Below are 14,568 nucleotides of genomic sequence, written 5' to 3'. Positions count from 1 at the left end.
TGGTGCACCAATTTGGTCCAGACTGCTATATCTAAATCCCTAAACAGATAAATGCATTTAATAGCATTCTTGGCCTGAATATCTGCTGGCTACGCTGAAACCCCAGAAATAGTGTCTGAAGCTAAGTTGTTTCAGACCGATAGTCAACAGGTTCTTAGATTATAAATATCTTAACAAACCTTGGACAAATTGCAAAAAATATATCAATAAATTATAACGACTATATGATGCCCTTCCCTCTAGCGCTGCCAGCAGCCTGACATTTGAGATTTCCATTTAGACATCTCAACAACTACTGCACAGATTAGATTTTTGATAACTTTGGTCATGCCTAAACTTTTATTTGTATTCTTTCACAAAGTACCTCAAAATTGTCCATAAGTGCACTACTTACTGTAAGTTGTATGTTCTTTACTTCCTAACAGAGACTTTGTAGATAAATGCCCAGAAAGACGTACGTTGCGTAGCGGCAAGCAATTTAATGTCAGGAGAATATATAGTTGTCATCTGGTGGAAACGAATCCAAAGCAGTGCCCTTCCTTGTTAAGATATGTGTGCCATTCCAGCGGGACTGAGACTCCAGAATATAATGTAGGTTAGCATGCTGTAGTCATTAATCTTCACAGCTCTATTAGGTTAAAAAACTTAACCTATAATAAAGAGAGGTGAGCTGAAGGCCACGTGGAGTACGCTCATCCATCATTACACTGCCAGCGTGCCTCTGCTCCACATCTAGGGGTGAAGTTAGCAGAGTGGTGGCTCTCACATCATCATCCCTCATGGAGGATGCTGACAGTGAAGGAAAAGCAGCAACAATTTGATAAAAACATCCAGAGGCATAACTACATTTAGAGGCTTCCCCTGGCCTAGCTGCAGTCGTGTTAACAGCAGTAATAATGATACAGAGTCATCCCGACTTCAGCTGTCATAATAAAGGCAGTTTAGTGAGATAAGAGATGCGCTTTACTGTAACAATGCTGGGGTTTCCCAAAGGAGGACGCGTACCATTTGTCCTGTGTGTGTTGGCGTGTGTGTGTGTGTGAGTAAGGATGTACTGTAGAGATATTAAGCTTTACTTTTCCACAGGTCACCTGTCGAATGTAACCAATATAGTAACATTTGTTTCTTAGACTTCACCTTCAAGAGTCATTCTTCTACTTACAATGAACACACTCACATACAAAACATCTGTATCCGCAGCAGAATAATTAATGATTCAGAACCCAAAGTATAAGCTTTTTCTGCAGGATATAATTTAAGAGATGCATCTAAAACTGCTTCTTGGAATTGGTAAGATTGAGGGAAAGATCATGGTTTTTATGTTTTACTTTGCTAATGGCACAAAAACATCTTGTCCTTTGAAAAACATAATTCTGAAGGTTAGAGAAACTTTCTCATGTATCATAGTTTTTGCCAAAAAACTCCTTAAAATGACTTTAACATGACTATGTTTTTGATTCATGTCGTCCTCTTTCATAGTCTCCCACTACCAAATCTTTACAACAAACCCAAACATTTTTATATTAAAAAGGCAGAACGTTGTTTAGTTGTCACTTACAGCTGAGTTCGATCCGGATGAAGTCCTTGATGCCCAGATTTTCCAGAAAGACCCCAGAGGAGGATGTTGTTTTAAACAGGAAGGAGATGTCTGCATTCAGCTCTCCATGGAGAGTGGGAAAGTGAAGGTAAGATGTCTCCTTGTCGAAAAACGCAGCGTTCCAGAAGTTCTCTGAAACACAAACAAAGTGCTTGAATACTCAATATGCTATCATTTGTTCTAATATAAAAAGGATGAAAAACGTTCCTTTTCAGCATCGTGGATAAACCACTCTGTAATCAAAGCTTAATATGAGGAATCTCATTATGATGGCTCTTTAATGAAAATCGTGTAGTAAACAAATGCACCAACTGTTCCGCTAATTAGCTGAGAACCAAGGAAAAGCTCCAGTTACACTTTCTCATTATGTTGATTTATCTGGCATGGCATACATTTATTCATCAATGTACTCATTAAACTCAAATCTGAAATTAGAAGCAATTAAAACACGATAAAAAAGTATATCACTTAAATTAGTTTATTAAATAGCTTTTCATTAGAAGTTGTTATTAAAGAGCATAAGGAGAGTCATATTTTAGGTGCTGTAATGCTAATTAGATGGTGTAATTCGCTGCAGTCTATTTTTCATTGGGGAAATTAAATGGCAGGGTGATGTTAGGATACCAGGTTTTCCTTTGGTTTAGTTTACTGCATACAGAATCTAATTATACAAAATATATGAAAAGACCATTAAAAAAACACTCAATATGTGCACGTACAAATTATCCAATTAGTGTGGAGAATGACAACGTTTCAACAGCATTTAAAGTTATTACCAGCAACTGAAAAGGACTTACTGTCTCCATGACAACGAAGGGGTCCCACCCTGTAGGCAGCCTCTGACCCGGGCCGCCGGACGTCACCCAGCACCAGAGACCTGACCGGGAGGGTCTCCTTATGGGTGAGCAGACCCGAGTCATTAGCCCTGTGTGATGAGGAGGAGGAGGAGGAGGAGGAGGAGGAGGAGGAGGAGGAAGAGGAGGAGAAGAGACATGTAAGAGGAGGATGAAGAACAAGGAGGGCGACAAAAGGGAGTGAAAGGAGGAGAGGATAGATAAGAGGAAATAGAATATGTAGGAGGACAAGAAGAAGAAGGAAGTAAAAAAGGATGAGAACAAGCGAGGGCGGAGGGGAGGGTGCGGAGAATAAATAAGAACCAAAGATGATACAGGAAGCAGTAGAGGAAAGGAGAGAAAAAATAAGGAAAAGGAGAAGGGACAAAATACAAGAAGTAGAAGTAACAAGAACATTTAAAAGAAGGGGGAAAGAATATAACGACGGAGAGGAGCAAAGGGAAAGGGACAGAGAAGTAGAAGACGCGGAGGAGGTTATTAGTGATAAAAGTCGGAGAATGACGTTGAAAAGAATACGAATTTATATGAATAATTATACTATATATTAATATAGACATATTCCCTGTTGGCGCTGCGCTAGCTGGCAGCCTGTTGCAGGAGCTCCCGGTGTGTTTAATGATTTCTTGTCTTTTTCTTCTACTGCAAATATGTTTATATTTAAAAGTTTGCTGTTTATTTTAATATTTTAATGCCTAAATGCACTACTGCTACTGTAACATAATCATTTCCCAATTTGGGATCATTAAAGTATCTCTATCAATCATAATAAAATGACAGACAATGCTTAAAGAATTCAGACTACACATGACATGCCCAGAACAAATGACTATATCTTCACTTCTAAAAGGGGTAAATTAATAATCTTTTTTCTCAAAGTAATGATAAACCTGTGAGTTGGATGTAGAATAGTCAGAATCAATATAGATGTTTTTATTTTAAAGTAAATTCAGATTGAACATAGTAAAGAAATGTAAATTATAGTTTCCGTCCAAAAAAAACCCCATTACTTATAGTGAAAACCACCCTTGAATGAAGGGATCGGAGACTAAAAGCTTTAGGAATCCAAACTATAACATATAGTCCTTTACAGTACCCTGTATCAAGATTGATGCAAAACAAAACAAGTTAAATTGAGGTTTAGAAAAAAACAAACACTTCTGGGGTCATTTGGGTGGATTTGCCATATCTCTGGAATCCATCAGTCGATGTTGGTGATTGACACCACTTTTGAACCGTTAGAGCCAATAGAATCGAGGGGAAGTTCCTAAATCCATCTAAACATTACCATTGGTGAATGAGAGTGATGCACAGCCAGCATGCCCAAAACCTGAAGCTGGGTTACAGCTCTCATACACTATTATGAAAACTACTCTTATTGACAAAATGTTATGATGGATTATCAGTAATCATTTCAAAGTGACACAGAGACATTGGATTAACCTTCAGCAGCGTTTCTATGCGTTTTAATGCCCTTGAACACAACTTTTGATCAGAAAAAAGGTAAGACGTATTTGCCGTTTTGGCCACGTAAAGTGAAGTTGTGTGTTGTCTTTGCTTGCCTTCGCTGCCACGGGTTTTGGTCGCACAGTGATGATACTTATACCATTGGAATCTGTGGAATATCAGCTTTCCTATGGTATCTTGTTTGTGCAGATCCGATGAAGTATAAAATATTGCTACCGTGAGTTATGTGCTAAGTGCGTTAGCACTCTTTCGCTTAGTGCTAATTCAGACGATCGGCGTTAGAGTTGTGTTTTGTTTCGGTAAAAATTGTTCATATCGTCAGTTAGCTGAGTTTCTTCACATTAAGTGGGTATGACACATTCATAGGTTGTTAAATGTTAAAAAGCCCTGAGACACAGTTTTGTGAATATTGTTGTGTTTTGCCCGTGCGAGAAAAGGTGGGACATGAGGTGTATGTTGAAATGATGAAAAGCATTTCAGACGTATAGGTCGAGTGATTCATCTGCACATGCACCACCACCTTTCACTTTCTCAGTTCTGTGGTGTTTTCAATTCTAGCAGTCAGGTTGATGCTGTAAAATCGTGTCAACAAAGACTGTATTCACACAGCGCTGCATCATGATGTATGTGATGAGATATTCATTGCAGGGAAAAGTGTTAAAACTAAATTAGCAAAGAACGTTTTTCACAAATGTTGGCAGCCAGATAATAGATATAAGGTCCCTGTGGCTATGCAGACAGTAGGATTGGATACAGTATGGGAAGACAGGTCTAACGGCAGAGCAGGATTGGGAAATGTGACCTAAATAGAGAATTGCTAACAGCATGGATAAAATAATTTTAAATACAGGAATGAATAAAACATAGAGGAATGTTACAATATTTTGAGATTCATCCTTGATGTCTCATGGCTCTTATCTAACAGGAGAGCAGGACAACTTGAGTGTGAAGCAATATATTTCAGTTTGATATTTGTTCTCAAAAGAAAATTGAAGTATTATGCTGGTTTCAATAAATCATTGTTTTCATAGAAAACAAGTTTAGTATCATATTCGTTTTTACACAAACACTCAAAATACAATCTGCATTATGAGTTTGTGAAGCTACTCTAAACATGATTTTTAACTGAAAAAAAAGACAACAAAGCCTCCAGTATTTTCTTCGGTGCAAAATTGTTTTCTCAGATGTACCAAAAAAGATATTGGAAAACACTTGGTGAGCCTCACTTTGCTTCATGCTTCATTGTTCTTTGCCTCACATTTTCTTTATAAGAAAACCTTGTTTGTTATCATGAATACTTTATATTATACGTTTCCTTCATTCATTTCCTTACAGAATATAATGACACCTTATCAAGCAATACTTATCATATTTCCATTGTTGAGGTCTACTAGAATAGATTTAAATTGTGCAATTTTCCAAACTCACATTGGTTTCTCATACAGCATCTCTGTATAGTATGTGTATTCACCAGGTATTCACTCTCTGTCCTAAACGTCTTGTTGGAGCTCCTGCCCCCCTCCCTCGTTGCTGCTCGCCGCTGCGAGCTGCTGCGAGGAGCGGACAGGTTTCCGGGTCAGCGATACAGCGAGAACAAGCGAAACTCATCCTGAGCACACACAAACACTCACAGCCGAAGTAAAAACAATAAGTATGGCTTATTGTGTGGAAAAAGGTTTAGAACGCTGTGAGAATGGGTCTGCGGAGAGCATTTCTCTGCGATCCCAACTCGTCTATTACCAGCGTTCAGGGAGCTCTATGCAAGTCAATGGGGGCGAATCCGGTCATTTGTTGTTGATTTGGGTGTTCACACGTCACAGAGGCGTTTTGGGGCAGCATAGACAGGTCTTTTCTGTGTTAGAGTTTTACTCGCTACAGGGTGTACTTTGAGGGTTTTTGACTCTGCACACCGTTTACATGCATAAAAACCTTCATAACACACAAGGGGACGGGTAATAACCGGAAAAGCATGACATGGGTCCTTTAATATTGAAAATGAATAGGTCCAATCCTGATGACCCCTATTTGATAGACAGTCATTTCAAAGTGCTTTACTGGATTTGTATGTAATGGATTGTGACTCAGGGACACAATAACATGATAAAGTGCATTACCATTGGTCGTAGTCAGCGTCACAGTTGCAGTAGTGATTTGAATCCAGACAGTTGTCCTGCAGGCCACAGGCACACTGCCGGCTGTTGGGCAGAGCCCCGCCCCAATGCGTCTGGACCTGACCTGGACCCGGACCCCCCACCCACCAGCTGAACGGAGCACCCTCTGAAACACACACAAATACAAACCATTAATCACATATCATTTTTTTTCTCTGGGAACAAAGATGGATTTCACAGTAAACGACACAAAGATAAGACAATGAATCCCACTAACTGTAGAACCAGAGACTTGTCACTCATCGATACTTTCATAACAACACATTCTATTGTGTTTTCTTTGTCCTTTTTTAAAAGAAAGCATTGCAAAAAAGCAACAAACAAGAGCAGCTCATGAATAAGTTGAGGAATAATGGCATTATGCAGACATATTTTAACTGCTTCAATGTGAGGAGGAGAAAATGCACATTTTAAACTTCATTGGTGTTTTAATGAGTTTCTAAACAAATCAAATCAGCAATTCCCACCACCCTTTCTTGTTCCCTAACATAAAACCCTCAGAGACAGAAACTTAAAGCTATAAATAATAAAGCTTACTTCATCAAAACGTTGTGCCTTTTCGCTGTTGACTTTTAACAACACCCCTCCACGTTTTTCTATTTCTCAAACACACTCAATACAACAACACAACACAAACAATACCAAGAAAACGTATATATCTCACTGTCCTTGCTAAAATCTCATCTCATCAACTAAGAAACAACCTACAAAATGCCATTTGGTTTATGCCTCAAATAATTTTGTGTCAGCAAATTGGTTTGGGTGCAATATTTTGTTTCTCGGATACTATGCGAGTAGGGACGCACAGTAAAGTCTTACCTGGCGTGTTGAGGAGGCGGGACTTCCTGCAGTGGTAGGACAGCTCCTGCTCGCAGTGCTCTGATTGGCTGGTGATTGCTGTTAACTGATCCTCTTCAGAAGCATAGTCAAAGTGTGACACATGTTGGTTTCTCTCCGGGGACGAATGCACTCTGGTCAGTTCGGTGTTATTGTGCTGGATCACCATCCATGCCATGTCCTCTGGGGGAGAGATGAAAACAGTTGAGACACATAGAGGAAGAGAAAATTCCATAAATACAAAATACATTGGCGCTTTCATGGTATAAAGGCTCAAACATGAAGAGATTAGGTGAATCAAATTGTGTGTATGTTTGTATTTGTGTGTATCTGTGTGTTACCTGTCATGTTACAGTAGATGAGCTGGGGTTTGATTGGTCCACTGCCGTCCACGTCTATGTGATAATGTCCTGATGTGTTGCCTCTGTGTTTGTACGCCTCACATGACTGTTCATATCTCGCTGTGATAGAAAATGCAATAAAAGGATATCACCAATAATAACTTTTTTACAATGGGATTTGTGATGAAACATCGCTGCAATCAACTCCTTAAAACAAGGTTTAACACTACTATCAGTCTACATTGCTGGCTTCATCTCATTTGGAGCCACTAAAAACAAAGAATTAGATATTTATTGGCAATTTTTACAGTTAGATGTGGCCAACAATGCTCTGCTTCGAGTGGTTTGGGTGGAGAAAGGAGTTGCAAACAGTGTTGGCATCAGAGAATCGGCAGAGTGATGGAGAAAGCTTAGCGTCACATTTTTTATGCAGAGTGTGATCTGATGTTGGAAGTCAGTTAGTAGCTGAGAAGATTACGCATCCATAAGCCAATGTTATCTTGACAACTAAAAGCCAACAAGGAACGTGTTTGACTTTACAGCGCCTCCTGAACAAACACTGCGACAAAAGAAAATGGGTGTGTTCATAAAGATAGCATCAAATCCTTCCAATATGAATATTGAGGAAATCATAATGGTGAATCAATTGTATATTCAGTGAACCTTTAACCTGTGCATCACAGGTAAGAGAATTTCAAAATTTGTCATGATTTTACCAGATCCCAAAAAATAATAATATTCCACCACAAATGTGAAGATTATCTTGCTTGATTTATCATATTTTCTTGGTGCGATGGCATGACTTTGTTTAACAAATATTTCAGTTTCCTCACTCAACCGAAGTGGAACTTGTGAGGGGGCAAAACACTTGAGTCATTTGTGCCTACCACCCATTTTGTAACATTAAAGTTGACTCAACATCCTCAAATGTTGCTGTTAAAAGTATGCAAAGAAATCAGAACAAACTCAACCCTGATGAGAGCTGCTAGTTCTTTATTCAAACCATGTTACAATATATTGTGAATGCCTCTTAGATATAAATTGCTGGTGGTGGGAGAGACACCTCACTATGGAGGGAACTTGTTAGCCTTTGCAGACCATTTACATGCAAATAAACCTATATGACACAACAGGAAAGGGGAACCCCAAAAAGCATAATAGGGACCCTTTAAAACTGCATTAAGCAACAATAAAAAGTTGTGTGAAAAAATGTATCCGTCAACAACTGCACTAAATTAGGTGAAATCTGAAATATGGGAATATCTCTGGTTGGATAAGCTTTGCACACACATGCACACTCAGACTAACACACACTCTACAATATACAGTGCTGGGGAAAGAAGTCATAGGAGTACATTTTTTAACAGTGGAAGAAAGTTTCCCCATTTTTGCTGTTGTTCATGTCAGTCAGACTTTTCTATAGTCAGTCCCTTGATATAGAAAGCTTTAGAAAAGGTTTTGAGTCGATTACTGTCATCCAGAGGTGAGCTGTGTGTGTACATATATATGTATGTACCTGTGGTGGCCCGGAGCTGATCACACCACCAGCGCGTAGAGGATTCAATCAATGCTTGGCGGTGTAATCAAAGACAGAATCTCTTTAATTTCTAATTTGACTCACCTAAAACACTACAGGCAGTACGTTGAAATCCATTTATGTCGAAAGAACAATTTGTCTTAGGGCTCACTCATTTTCTCACATGCTAGTCTCCCCCTTCTTTTCTTCCCCTTACACTCTCTTTATCGCTCTCTCTCTCTTTCTCTCTGACTTCTTCCAATCCTCATTCTTTATGGTTTCATCTCTCTTCTCTCCTTTCCATTTCTATCGATTGTTACGAAACCTTGTAAAGGAGTTAAACAATATAGAGGTTTGTTCTGGGCCTAACAAGAAGTATTTCATTCTAATTCCGTTTTATTGAAACAATTGTATTGTTGATTGTGACTCAATATAAGAAGCTCCACAACTCTTTCAAGTGGGAACCCGAGAGTTTGTTTCCCCCAAAATGAAAACATTTAGCAACAAAAACTCAAGGATTATGCCTCATTTCATGGTTCATTTAACTTGTGTTATTTAAATGAGGTATATTCGGCTAATGCTGCAGAAAAATGTGTTTAGTTGTTTTACCAGACATAGCCATCAGTAAGAGGTAAACACAATTGTTTCAGTAAACAAATATACATTTTTCTATCAGCGGTTTGCATCATTTTTAGATTATCAGAGGAAATATGCCTTCACACTGAGTATTAAGTTCATTTAACTCCATGAACAAGGTAGACTATTTCACTATTTTACCCCAAACAACAATATATTCAAACATTTAACAGTCAAATTATAGTCTACAGCAGGGCTCTCCAACACGTCGATCGCGAGCTACCGGTAGCTCGCGGGCAGCTTTTCAGTAGCTCGCCGCTCGATTATCGATTATAGCGTAGTAAGGTTGCTTATTGATTTTTCGGCCGCGGCTGGACCATAACGTTTTTTTATTTTAGAATTTTTTCTGTCACATGAATATCAAATGGTCGGTGACGCAGAGATCAAGGAACAGACGTGACAGCAGCACAGCGACATCACACACGGAGCAGTCTGCTTTCTCCACCAACACCAGTCCAGAACCAACAGCAGAATGACCCGCTCTGAATCAGGCCCTGTCGCTGCGCCTCAGAGACACACAGGGAGGGATTTGTGTTTTTTGAAAAACACTCGTTATCGTCATGTCAGGTTTTTGGTGGATTTAATCAAGTCTTGGATTGCAGAGTATGAATGTCCTCTTGCTATTTTCAGTTGATAAATACTTGTGTAAAGTTTGTGAAGGCAGGAGGAAAGCTTCCGCGATCACCGTCTCCTCTCCGTTCCTCCAAACCCCGCCCCCTCCCTGAAAATAATGAGTGACAGGCTGATAGTGACCCGATAGAAACTTTATTATTCACTTAATCACTGATTGAGATATGATGAAGCTAACTTAATCTCATACATTCATGGGATTTATGTAACAGTAAGACAGATAATGTAAGTGTGCACCCACATGCACTATTTTTGTTTTTATAATGCTATTGTAAATACTCCTGCTGTTTTCAGACTCAAGTCATGTGTGTGATGCCACATTCAAGACATTCAGTGTCTTTTTTTTAACAGAAGACCGTAGCTAGAAGCTGCAGCTAGACTGCAGAGCAGAAGTATTAGTTTTTTGTTTTTGAGAATGGAACCATTTTCACACACAGATATACGGAGGCTAGACCTATACAATTGATTTATTATGGTTTATAATTTAATGTCAAGACGAAGAAGAAGAAGAAAAAGATGGCTGAACAACTGTTCAGTGTCAATCCTGTGGAGATCTCCAAAATAATGTTCAGCTTAAGTCTCAGCAAAACTCACAACATTTCTGGAGCCTTGTAGACCCAGAAAACTATAAGAACATTCACCAAGCAGCACTGAAAATGTCTGCTTTATTTGGTTCTGTTCTACATACCTTTGTGAAGCAGCTTTTTCTGACATGAATGAAATCTAAATACAGAACAAGACCGACTGATGAACATTTAAATGACTCTATTAGTGAACCTAAGTGGGTCCAGCATACACCTCTATGGTGGACTGCATGCAGTGCCATTCATCTCACTAAAAAAAGAGTGAAATGCTTGTAAGGTGGTGATTAAGGACACTTATGTGAATGTTCAGTGATGTACTTATTATGTGGGCCATAATAATATGTGAGAAATCTTCGTTTTCTTGGACCTTATTTTTGATAAGCTTTAGGTATTGCAATTTCACACGTGTACAAAGGTATAGCTTAATTCAACTGATGAGGGCTATGTGAATAAATGTAAGCGATGTGATGCAAGTAGCTCTTGGCCACTTTCATTTTTTGAAAGTAGCTCTCAGATGAAGAAAGGTTGGAGACCCCTGGTCTACAGGAATCAAGATGAACCCTAAACATATAGGAAGCTGTGAAAAAGCAGCACATCAGGAGAAGCTAGAGATTTAAATTAAAATAACCTATTTACAGGGACTTCACAGAAACCTCATACCTCTAAAATGAAAATATCAATGGGTAGAAAAAAGTTCACGCCACTTGCTCCGAATCAGGGGTTGATGTGTGCCATTTTCAAATAGGTGAACATTGTGGCTTTCATCTACAGCAGGATGACTTTGTTCTTTCTTCAGCTGCCTCTCAGTGGATAAAGTGACACTTTAGTTCTGTATTATGTTTCAAGCTGTTTTTGTTGAGAGGTGCCATGCCAAATGTGTCCCCACAGGCTGAGAGGTAATGTAAAAGTTTGAGAAAGAAAGCTAATGCCGTTTTTGTTTTGCTAATTTTGAACTAAAATCATGTAGGGAGGCGTGTGGCGCAGTGGGTTAGTGCGTTGGTGTTCGGATCAGGGGATCACAGGTTCAAACCCCACTGCAGTCAGCATGTCGTTGTGTCCCTGGGCAAGACACTTCACCCCAAATTGCTCCTGTGGGCATTGTCCACAGTATTGAGTATGTAAGTCTCTTTGGATAAAAGCGTCTAACAAGTAATGTTTTATCTTGTTTTTGACAATTTTGATTGTCTTTGTTCTTCGACAAAATGATGCAGATCAAAAGATTTGAGAGAAAAGCAGCCTTTCTTGTCAGTTAAGACTGTTGCACACACATACCTATCACAGAAATATGAACACACATTTAATAAAGAGATAGTGGGCCATCTGCAGGTCTCAAAATGCCAAAAACAAAAGAATTGAAGGCTTTAAAATTAAATAGAAATTTAATTATAATACACAGACAATCTGTTTATTCTATTCCCAACTGAACTTAGCTAATTAAAGTTCTGAAACAATGGAATAGAAAAAAAAGAAAAGGAAATTAATTGTTAGGAGACATGGGGTCTCCCAGTTATTGAAGCAGAAGCAGTGAAATCATGTCTGGAATCCTGTATTAATCCTCATTAACCCAATCATTCGCAATGTGTGAACATTTGATGTCAGCCTACTATTAAAATGTTGCACTCGGAGACAAAAGGAGAAAGGTTATGACTATATTCATGTGCACATTATTGTAATTAACTGTTTAAACTTAAGACACAAAAACACACACTTTTGTCTCCTTATCAAATGGAGAAAAGGGAAGTATAGTCTTAACGGTGTTCTTCATTATTTTATATGTATTTGTGTTTGTTATATAAATGATTTATGAAGTGTTAAGCTAAATAAAAAAATAACATATTTTTATATTATTTGTTATACTTAGAGGTGCCCGATTATACTCTTTTTCAACATTATATTATAGTTCTCAGTTATATACAAAACATGTCTCTGAAGTGTTTGGATTGAAATACCAAACAGATCATGCATTGTAGCATCCCATAATCCCCTCTGTTTCAGCCCTGTTTCAAAAGTGCTGATTCTCTGTCTTTAGCTTTAAATGCTAATGAGCTGCTGCTGGCCAAGCCCCTTTGAGAATCATCATGATGATCAGCTCATTTTTAGACAGGTTTTTATATAGATGGATCAGGACAAAAAGAGAGAGAATATTTTTTCCTGAATTTGTTCAAATCTCTCACAGAAGGGCACACATTTATGTATAAAAGACATGGAAAAAGTAATAATAGGTGACCTTCAAAACTTGAAACTAAACAAATCAAATGGGTCAAATTGTATTCCCTTGTGAATACTTTGGAAGTTGCCCCTTGTCAATGCTTTTATTATTATTATGTATATAAAATTGATTAAAAACTGCAACCCAGGCCACCTTAACTGTTCAAACACAATAATCAGATGATATGTATTTTAAGTGACTACAACCTAAATTAAAGCATAATGTCAGATAATAAAAACCCTCAAAAATAGCTGACCCCTTTTCAACCTAAAATTAAATACATTTAATTTTCATAATTGTATTTTACGCCTCAGGCTTTTAAAGACCTGCAGATGCCCAGGTGCTGGATACTTACAGCTGTGACAGGTGGCTCCTCGGTAGCCACTGTTGGAGCAGTTACAGTGGAAGATGCTCCATGACTGAGTGCATCTGCCTCCGTGTTCACAGTGACTGGGAGAGCACCTGCAGACAGGCAGAGACAAAGACACAGATAGAGAGTGTCTGTGAGAAGTTATCTGAAAAGTTTCTCAAGGACTTTGGTACAATAATCAACAACAGGCATACAGTACACCTGCCAGTTCTGATGAGCAGGTGCGTGGGGGGGATCTAAATGAAAGCAGTCTTAAAACAAAAGTTTCAATCTTTTTAAACGAAGACTTCTTTATTCTCATGTCGAGTGGAGGTGGATGTTCTGAGAAAAAGCTGACGTTGAAACATGCCTTTCTTAGTATTGTGTTAACTGACATTGCATCAGCCAGAGACAACATTCTCAAACTCCCACCAAACCCATCTTTCCAAGAACAAAGGCTTTTATTATTTATTTACACCTTTTATCAAGAAAAGGAGACATATTTTGTTCCTCAGCCTCCCATCTGCTGAAGATGCACACAGCACATTATTCGTTACAGCTTCTGATAACACTTTTACCATTTACACAGACACAAAGTGAAACCAATAACAATTCAGTTTACAGAATACTTCAACATTTCACATTGTTAATCTACGTTTCCTATACCATGATGTCTATTAGTTTGATTTAGTTTTTAGTTTTGATTGTTGAAAGTTTTGAGAACCATATCTGTGACTATCCATCCAGGGAATGCAGTGTGTGGTGTCTGTAGTGCTTCCACAGGAGGAGAATGTGTGTGTGGTGGAAGTGGTGCTATTAGAGGTGAGGGGAGGTCATTTGCTGTGTGAGGCCTATAACATTAGCAAGTCAGCTGCAAAACGGTTTAATGTATTGTATATTAAGCTGGGACCAGATGCAATTTAATCAACTGCAGTTAATAAGCTAATTTGTATACAGGTCGCATAAGCAGAATGAACACAGGAGAACTACATTAACGGTGATTCAATCTTTACAATCTCACATTAATGTCCAATTCCAGCTGAGTTTGACTTTTAGATAAATACAAAAATATAATTGGGTGAGCCACCAGGAAACGGTAAATTGCACACCCATGGAAAATACAGAGTCTGAACTCTAATAAGTAATATCTCATTATTTAATCAGAGACCAGAGAAAAAGCTTTATTTCAAGAGACATTCTATATTAGTAAACACTTATACAGTATGGTGAATGTTTAGTCTCACCCTAAGCCTTTAAATAAGAAATGAACACCAAATGATTTACAATGTTTACCTGTTACAGTGTATAGACACTGAATTATGTATTTGTTGTCAGAACATCCTATCCAAAACCTATTTTCGAGAGGAGATGTGAATACAC

At 38.4% G+C, this 14,568-nt stretch overlaps 1 protein-coding gene across 1 annotated transcript in view; it reads right to left on the bottom strand.

Annotated features, from left to right (window-relative positions):
• Window positions 1-14,568, bottom strand: part of LOC117495819 (contactin-associated protein-like 4) — a 94,752-nt gene that overhangs the window by 19,382 nt on the left and 60,802 nt on the right. Inside the window, exons 11-16 of the mRNA XM_034147356.1 lie at window positions 13,195-13,301; window positions 7,265-7,384; window positions 6,906-7,106; window positions 6,030-6,192; window positions 2,395-2,522; window positions 1,559-1,729 (exon numbers count right to left, since the gene is read on the bottom strand). Of these exons, the coding sequence (XP_034003247.1) occupies window positions 1,559-1,729; window positions 2,395-2,522; window positions 6,030-6,192; window positions 6,906-7,106; window positions 7,265-7,384; window positions 13,195-13,301 (890 nt within the window). The remainder of the gene's footprint in view (window positions 1-1,558; window positions 1,730-2,394; window positions 2,523-6,029; window positions 6,193-6,905; window positions 7,107-7,264; window positions 7,385-13,194; window positions 13,302-14,568) is intronic.

The sequence above is a fragment of the Trematomus bernacchii genome, unplaced genomic scaffold (assembly GCF_902827165.1).
Source record: "Trematomus bernacchii unplaced genomic scaffold, fTreBer1.1, whole genome shotgun sequence".
NCBI lineage: Eukaryota > Metazoa > Chordata > Actinopteri > Perciformes > Nototheniidae > Trematomus > Trematomus bernacchii.
The sequence above is the reverse complement of the archived record's forward strand: the minus strand, read 5'-3'. Positions and strand labels throughout refer to the sequence as shown.